At 43.6% G+C, this 8,958-nt stretch overlaps 1 protein-coding gene across 2 annotated transcripts in view; it reads left to right on the top strand.

The window, feature by feature from the left end:
* The window catches only part of ST8SIA2 (ST8 alpha-N-acetyl-neuraminide alpha-2,8-sialyltransferase 2), a 14,249-nt gene that overhangs the window by 225 nt on the left and 5,066 nt on the right, over window positions 1-8,958 (top strand). The window contains exons 2-3 of one of the 2 annotated variants that reach the window (XM_015824219.1): window positions 7,252-7,314; window positions 8,159-8,287. In XM_015824219.1, the coding sequence (XP_015679705.1) occupies window positions 7,252-7,314; window positions 8,159-8,287 (192 nt within the window). The remainder of the gene's footprint in view (window positions 1-7,251; window positions 7,315-8,158; window positions 8,288-8,958) is intronic. The other variant, XM_029285744.1, reaches the window with a different exon arrangement.

Genomic DNA, 8,958 nt, shown 5'->3' on the forward strand with positions numbered 1-8,958 from the left:
AAAGACAGGCGGCTGGAAGAAAAGGGGGTGCCCAGAGGACTCCGGGGAGGGGCTGGGAGGGGGCGCCGGAGTTTTCTTTGTTTCCAGCGCCGCCTGTTCTGCCTCGGCGCCTGGAGGAGGGAGGGAGGGAGGGAGAAACGGAGCTGGCGGGGAGGGGGGGGGACGCTTTCTTTTTATCACACACACACACACACACAACACACACCCCACTCCGGGAGCGAAGAATCGGCGGCTGGCCAAAGCTGGGGAGGGTTGGGGAGGGGGCGAAGGGGGCGTGCAGGAAAGCACCCCGCCCAGCGCGCTCCTCAATTGCCACCGCTTCGGGAAATTCGCCTGGCCGGTTGTTGGGGTCCCCCCCCCTCTGCCCCCCTCTTGCTTCTCCTGGGCTCCGCACCCCACTTCCCGGGCTGGCTGCTTTAAATGCCCGGGGGGGGGCATTTAAAGGGTTCCTCTGAGCAGGTGCAGAGCTCGGCTCCTTCTTGGCCGGTGCAGACCCGTGCCGGGACTTCGCCGGCCGGACCCCAAAAGACAGCCAATCAGCCCCATCCCCGCAAAGCCCGCTTTTTTTTAGTTGCCTTGACAACCCCCGCACTTAGACCCCCACCCCTTAAAACGGGGAAGGGGGTCTTTTGCGAGCAAGAGAGCTGACGAGCCCCTGGGAAGAGTTTGGAAAAGACCCCAGCCTTAGCCTGGCGAAGACCTAGTAATAATAATAATAATAATAGTAAAGTTGGAAGGGACCTTGGAGGTCATCTAGTCCAACCCCGGAGTCTGAGCGCCCCGAACCGGGCCGGCTCCCTGCGAACGCACAACGAGCTAAGCCCAGCTCGTCTGAACGGCGGCGACGGTTTGATTAGTTCATTGTTCAGCGGATTGTGCAGCCCTACGCACCCCTCCCAAGACGCCTCACTCCCACCACAGAATTTAGCACAGAAGCAAAAGTGAGTTAAATAAATGAGGTGGGCTTATATGTGGGTTATAGATTGGTTTCCCTGGCTTTAATTTGGGCGGGATTCCGCCCCGTTGTGACTTCTTCTATAAACCACAGTTAGATCAACCCTGCTTTAGCTTGACTAGCAACCCTACCTTAGAAGGAAAGGCCAGTAGCTCCTATCCAGGCAGGGCTAGAAAAGGACCGGCTGTGGACTATAGGGTTTGGAGTCCAACCCATGGAGGAAGGCTTATTAATGCCTATTAGCAACGGGCAAGGAATGAGTCACAAATCTGGGAAAAATAATTACTTCTCAGCAGGATCCTGGAAGCGATAGAAAGAAAAGCAGTCAAATGGTTCTTAGTCAGCCTTGTTTGGAAAAAGGCACTTCTTGGTATCAATGAAGATGGAGGTGGAAATGAGGAGGGGGCCACTTGTGATCCAGAAGAGCAGTTCAATGAATGAGAAAAGCTTCGAGGGGTGTACTGACGACATCCAGAGCACTTTTGGCTCTGGAAAACCAAACAGAAGCATTGCTGGATCAAATCTGATTTGGGCCTGGGGGAACTCAGTATCTTGGGTTTGAGTTTCCAACACACCCTTAACTAGAACAACAGCATGACACAACTGGAAGGAACCTTGGAGGTCTTCTAGTCCAACCACCTGCTCAGGCAGGAAACCCTATATTTCGGACAAATGGCTGTCCAACCTCTTCTTAAAGACTTCCAGTGTTGGAGCATTCACAACTTCTGGAGGCAGGTTGTTCCACTGGTTAATTGTTCTAACTGTCAGGAAGTTTCTCCTTAGTTCTAGGTTGTTTCTCTCCTTGATTAGTCTCCATCCATTGCTTCTTGTCCTGCCTTCTGATGTTTTGGTAAATAGTTGACCCCCTTTTCTTTGTGGCGGACCCTCAGATGTTGAAACACTGCTATCATGTCACCCCTAGTCCTACTTTTCATTAAATTCCAGCAACCATTCTCTATATGTTTTAGCCTCCAGTCTCCTAATCATCTTTGTTGCTGTTCTCTGCACTCTTTCTAGAGTCTCAACATCTTTTTTACATTGGGGAAACCAAGGCAAGAAGTTTTATTATTCCATGTTGCTTGACACTCCTTGGCAAGGGTGAAGATTTCATGATTTGGGGTTTAGTCTGCTCTGCAAATTATGTCTCTTTAGGCAATGATGGCTTGGTGTCTTGTGTGAACCCAGGACTTGGGTTAATTGAGTAACTAGGTTAAATGTATCATGAGGCAGCCCAGAGGGACACTGGGTTTTACAACTCAATTCTTCTGTGTAGATCAAGTTGCGGAATTTTTTTCATGTCTAGGAGCAGTGGTGGGATTCAGCCAGTTCGCACCACTTTGGCAGAACCGGTAGCTAATTTTTTGTTGCCCAGGCCCAGAACGGACTTCCGGAAGCGGCATCCACACACAGAGAACCGGTTGTTCACTTATTAAATTATTAAATTAATAATAATAATAATAATTTGACTTCCACCACTGGCTAGGAGTCACCTAAGGTGACACAGGTGGGAGCTTCACAATAACCTGGGTTGGCAGGTACGGCACCATGCCCAGGTTGCAAAACTCTAGTCAGCCTCTGAGGACAGCTAAAGAGATGACAGATTCCAATTTATGACCAAGGTTTGAGCCCAAGGTTTCCACTGCTCAATGAAACATTTGTTTAAGTGACTTTTGCCCCAGTTGATGACCTTTCTTGCCACCGTTGTTAAGTGAATCACTGCAAATGTTAAGTTAGTAACACCGCTGTTAAGTGAAATCTGGATTCCCGATTGAGTTGGCTTGTCGGAAGGTGATCCCATGATCCAGGATCCTGCAACCATCATAAGGATGAGTCAGTTGCCAAGCGTCTGAATTTTCATCACGTGACCCTGGGGATGCTGCGACGGTCGTAAGTGTGAAAAACAGTCATAAGTCACTTTTTTCAGCGCCGTTGTAACTCCAAGCGGTCACTTCCTGTGCAAGACGTTGTAACCCTGGATCATATTCCGGAGACCTGTCTGTGGTAACCAAGACAGGCTGACAACTGAAGGGGCAAGGTTTTCCATTTTTTAAACTCTGTCAGGGTTGATGATGTTTTCTATAAATTACATTAAAGGTGCTTTTTCAGGAGGCAACTGGACTTTCTTGTTTTTCTTTGAAGACGTTTCGCTTCTCATCCAAAGAAGCTTCTTCAGCTCCATATGCTGGAGGGTTTGTCTTGTTCCCATCTCAAAATGTTGGAAAACTCTGTTTTTGATTTGTCAGCGGGAATGGCTGGAGAAGATCCCAGGATGGAAAAAAAGAAAAGAAAAGTAATTTGAGAGCTCCATGTATTTAAGAAATACATAAAAATTGGGCAGGGAATCCAGACTATTGACAGGAAAATGACTTGGTTTGAAACTTGTGGTGAACATTTGAAATTATTACCATCGTTATATGTTTCTGATGTCTTACAAGCGTGCTGTTTTTCCTCTGTATTTTCCCCTTTCTCTGTCCTGGAAAGCTGAATCTATAGCATATGATGACTTGGTTTTCTTTCCCAGTACTTCCACATGTGACATTGGCTTCCGGGTGGTTTCTTATTCGTTTGGGATGAATTTCTCTTTGTGTTCAGAGCAATTCATCTTTTTTTCTGTTTATTTTCTGAAAAATCTTTACCCTTTTGAATCAATCTACTTTTTAATGGAACAAAATGGGTGGAATGGGTGTACGGCCAAGCTGGCGTAAAACCAACAGATAAGACGAACTAGTGGAAACAACACTTCAGGTTGGATCAGAATATCTTTTGATGTTGACTTATTTAATGGTTCATTCATTCACTCATTCAATTTCTATAGCAAGTGATTCTGGGCAGCGGACTAGATGTAAGACCCGTTCTGCCCATTTTTACCTGAGACGATGTAGCTTTCATCTTGTGTTTATAATGTTAGTTTAACATTCAGTTGGAACAGGATACTTAAGAATTTAATAAAAGAAGAATAAAAGAAAAGAAAAGAAAAGAGGAAGCAGAGATATCCATAAGGAGGGGGTTAAATGTTAAAAAAGGTGGGCTTTGGTCATGTGGTTGGCCGCCATCTTGACACTTTGACCCCTGCCCTCATGCAGACCCCCATGACAAGAAGAGAAAAGGTCAAGAAAAAATGGGTGATGCTTAAAAGTGGATTTTTTTTCACTTTCTACAAAAGTGAGAAACTTTCATCTTAGGAAGGAAGGAAGGAAAGGAAGGAAGGAAGGAAGGAAGGAAGGAAGGAAGGAAGGAAGGAAGGAAGGAAGGAAGGAAGGAAGGAAGGAAGGAAGGAAGGAAGGAAGGAAGGAAGGAAGGAAGGAATGTCAGATTGCCAAATCAATATATGAAGGAAGAATAACTGGGTTGAGAAAACAGGAAAACAAAATCATGGTTGGATTCCAGGTACTGTCACAGTGTGTTGACTGACCTATTCTCCAAATCACCTGCGGGCAGGACAAGAAGAAAGGATAGAAGCTGATCAAAGAGAGATCCAACCCAAAATTAAGGAGAAATTCCCCCACAGTGAGAACAATTAACCAGTGGAACGGTTTGCCACCAGAAGTTGTGGGTGCTCCATCACTGGAGGCTTTTAAGAAGAGACTGGACAGCCATTTATCCGGCATGGTATCGTGTTTCCTGCTTGAACAGGGGTTTGGATTAGAAAAATCTCCAACGTCCCTTCCAACTCTGTTATTCTGTATTTGGTATTCTAATCCAATCCTAAAAATAAAGTGAGAGAATTAAAAACAACAATCAGTCTATGAAGTGGGGAATAGGTGTGTTAGGAACAAGGATGCTTTGCAGAGATGAAAGAACTGGAGAGATTTAATGAATGGGGTTGATATAAATCAGATTTAGTTTGATTTCCTTTTCTTAGCTCTTATTTTTCATTCCTTTGGCTTGCTTCTTCTCGCTTCTTCTCACTTGTCTTCTACCCTTTGCATAACACAATTTACTTCAAAAGGGAAAAGTGTAATGCGTATCTAAGTTTATAAGTATGATTGGAATGCAGTTAAATGTATGGCTTCACCTCTGCTTTTTTTCCCCCGACCCTGTGGATTTCTTTTTATGTTTACACTTTCAAGGCAAATACCTATATTTTTTTGTACAGAATAATGTGCTTTATTATGGGTATACATTTGAGAACTGAAATCACAGATGCCCCCTGAAAGCTTTAATGTAGCTTTCGGAGCCTGTCCAAATATAATGGTCACTAAATTGTAATGTTGAACGTGACAGAAAGGGGAAGGAATTGTCAGATTCATGGGGAGCACCCATTAACTGCCTGTAATGTATTGTAAATGACTTTAATTTAATTTAAATGGAGTTAAACCCACATTCTTATCCTGACCCCACTGGAATTTGTCCAATGCCTATTCAAAAGCCAAAGGTGGTGTTTAGATTGAAAAGTGATGTGTGTACCCTTGCATTTGAAGGGGGGGAAGAGAGAGAGAGATGGAGGGGGGAGACAGAGAGAGAAAGAAAGATGGCAGAGAAAGAGAGAGAGAGAGAGAGAGAGAGAGAGAGAGAGAGAGAGAGAGAGAGAGAGAGAGAGAGATGGTCTACAGGAGGGGTGTCCAACCTTGGCAAATTTAAGACTTGTGTATTTCAACTCCCATAATTCTCTTCCCAGCCTGGCTGAGGAATTCTGGGAGTTGAAGTCCATAAGTTTTAAAGAGGAAGGGGTTAAAATCTATAAAGAGATTTCTTAAGCCAGCTTCATTTCCAGCTGGTTTACGCTTGGGAGACTAACTGCTGAAAGCTGCAGTGTGGAAAAAAAACCAGCCCTCTAGGGAAAAATGTAATAGATCTGAAAGAAAGCAGTCTTGATGAGTGGATGAATATAAGCAGAGAAATGAAGGGGTATGTTTAGTTATGAATGAAAGGTCTAAATTGTATCTGAGAAAGTATGAATTAGTGTTCATACCAGACTATTATGAGTATCTATGAAAATAGGAATCTGTACGTTGATAATAAAATACATGTTACATTCCAGTGAACGGTGATCATGAAAGGACCAGAAATGAATTTGGGGGGAAACGGAGTGACATTCTGAATTAATATAATTGGAGATGGGAGAAGCTTTGTTAGGAACCATGATTAAATGGGTGTACAGAGTGTCGCAAAGAATCTTTGGGTCACCAAAGACACAAGAATGAATGAGAATTATATTGTGAGCATCTGCTTAAATACTGCTTCAGATACGTATATAACTCGGGCGTACAAGAATGAATGAGAATTATATTGTGAGCATCTGCTTAAATACTGCTTCAGATATATAAGTTGGGCATATGTCTATTGAGATATGCACAAGAAAAACGATTTCTTTCATTGTTTATAACGAAAATATGAGAGAATTAATGAGCAATTCAAGAGTGAGTCTCAGTATATGAAGGAGCATTAATTGACAGAGTCAAGAGTGAATTTGGAGTGAAATGGACATGAAAGTAATTGGAACGAAAGGAGAATGTCTACTGGACTAGAAGAAAACTTCTTCTTCCATGTCTAGATCAAACTTTAAACTGCCAGAATGAAGCCAGCTTCTTGCTTTATCGTTGGCTAAAGATAAGTCATTATTGGTACATGTTTCTGGAAGTAGCCGACATACCAGCGGATGGGCCAGGCTCTTTGTCTCTCCACATTCACACAGTGTGTTGTTATCCGCTTGAGCATATTGGTTTTACCTTTTGGCCTTCCAACTCTCAACCTATTCAGAGTCCTTCAAGTAGTATAAGGGAGGCCAGATCCTTCAGCCATATCCTCCTTTAAGGTTATTCCTTGCTCGATGGTCTCCTTCCTCCATCTTTTGGTTCAATTGTAAGGTGGCGGGAGTAGATGGTGTCACTGGAGAAAAACAGATGTGGTTTACTTATAATAATAATAGTAGTAGTAAAGTTGGGAAGGAATTTGGAGGTCATCTAGTCCAACCCCCTGCTCAGGCAGGAAACCCTATACCATTTCGGACAAATGGCTGTCCAGTCTCTTCTTAAAAACTCCCAGTGTTGGAGCATTCACCCCTTCTGGAGGCAGGTTGTTCCACTGGTTAATTGTTCTAACCGTCAGGAAGTTTCTCCTTAGTTCTAGGTTGCTTCTCTCCTTGATTAGTTGAATCATTTCTCATCAACCCGCTTGCTTTTCATCTTGGTTAGAAGATGTTTCATGGGATCTTTGAAGGACGGGAGAAAAAGAAAGAGTCTCTGAACACAAGAGCGTATCTAAGCATCTTGTCTCCAAATGATGAACTCTGCTCCTCAGGGCAGGAGGAATCACTGTGAGCAGTTGATAAATAATACATTTCCTTTGTTTTGCAGGAATTCTGGGGGCCGAGGTGCAGTCCGATCAGCAATGAGCAGTTTACACAGCAGATCTAATAGGTTCGTAAAATAGATGGTGTGTTTCTTTGTTTTCTGCTTGAAGAGGCTATTCATCTCCTTCATTGTGTCATTTTCTGCTTTTCAATGTGTTTGAGGAGAGATGCTTTATTGACTTACTCTCTAGATCTGCTTTGTTTTCATGTTTCTGGGCATTTTCTGCATAGAGACTAAACAGGATATCCCTTTAGGCCATGTCTGGTTAATTATGGTTTGTGACTAAGCCACAATTTGCCAACATTATACTAAGCCACGATGGTTCTAGAAAACCATGGATAGCTGGCGAATCCAGCCATTAACTGGTTGGGCGAGTTGAAGACAAATAAACAGCTGGATCTTCCCTGGATCCAAATGCATCTCAGCCATTTCTGAAGTTTTCTGCATCTCTGTGTGATTACCCCTTCAATTTAGCATCCGACGGCTACAGGCAAGTTGTTCTCCACAACGAGAACAAGCAACAACATTTGTACCTTGCCTTCTGTCTTCAGATTTTAGTTTCAAAGAAGTCCTTTGTTTATATTACCAATATATGTGAGAAGTTTCGAAGGCAATTTAGTCTTGCAGGGTTGACATTGTGGCAATCTCATAAACACATAAAAATGTCTTAGCAATATGTTCCCTTTTATCAAAATGAAAAAAAAAGGGGGGACAGTCCTATCTTGAGTCATTGACCTGAAGAAGTGGCATTCAGTTACTGGTCAACAAATCAGCACTGGTTGGGGGACAGTTCTCTAAGAGGGTGAAGTTTCATTCTCGGAGCTTCTGGGTTGGTTCCCAAACGTTTCATTACCAGGCTAGGTAACCTACCTACCTATCCATCTTCTTCGCTCTCCTTTTTTCTCTCCAGAACGGAAGGGACACTAAATGGGTCTTCATCTCCATCTGTTGCTGAAAAAAGTAATGACAACATTAAGATCCATGACCAGACGGTTCAATCCCAGTGGATATACAATCAGACGCTGTCATTGACCATCAGGTACGGGAAATGGCCTGCAGAGATAAATGTCAGACGTGGTTGACAAATGACAGGCAAAGGCCAAGTGGGTGCCAGTTATGTGGTGGACAAGGAGTAGAACAACCAGGGGTCGAATCCACTGTCAATTCATGGGGTGAGTTTGGGCCTTCCAAATGACAGGCGGGTTTCTAATCCCCCTCTTGACAAATGGCCCCACGGGCAGCTTCCATGACGCAAATGATTTTAAAGACAAGCAGAGTAAAATTGCTTGAAAAGCTCCTGGGGAAAAGCCAGTATGGGTAACCCTTACTTGCCATCATTTATTTAGTGACTGTTCAAAGTTACAAAGGAACGGAAACAAGTGACTTATGACTGTTTTTCACGTTTACGACCATTGCCGCATCAAGTGATCAAATTTCGGAAGCTCGGCAACTGGCTCACATTTATGACAGTTGCCGTGTCCCGGGGGGGTCATGTGATCCCCTTTTGCGATCTTCTGACAAGCAAAGTCAATGGGGGAGCCAATTTCACTTAACAACCATGTTACTAACTTAACAACTGCAGTGATTCACTTAACAACTGCGGCTAGAAAGGTTGTAAAATGAGGCAACAATGCTTAGCAACCGTCTTGCTTAGCAACAGAAATGTTGGGCTGAATTGTGCTTGTAAATCGAAGACTACCTGTATATTGT

The sequence above is a fragment of the Protobothrops mucrosquamatus genome, unplaced genomic scaffold, assembly GCF_001527695.2.
Source record: "Protobothrops mucrosquamatus isolate PMUCROS unplaced genomic scaffold, P.Mucros_1.0 scaffold2162, whole genome shotgun sequence".
NCBI lineage: Eukaryota > Metazoa > Chordata > Lepidosauria > Squamata > Viperidae > Protobothrops > Protobothrops mucrosquamatus.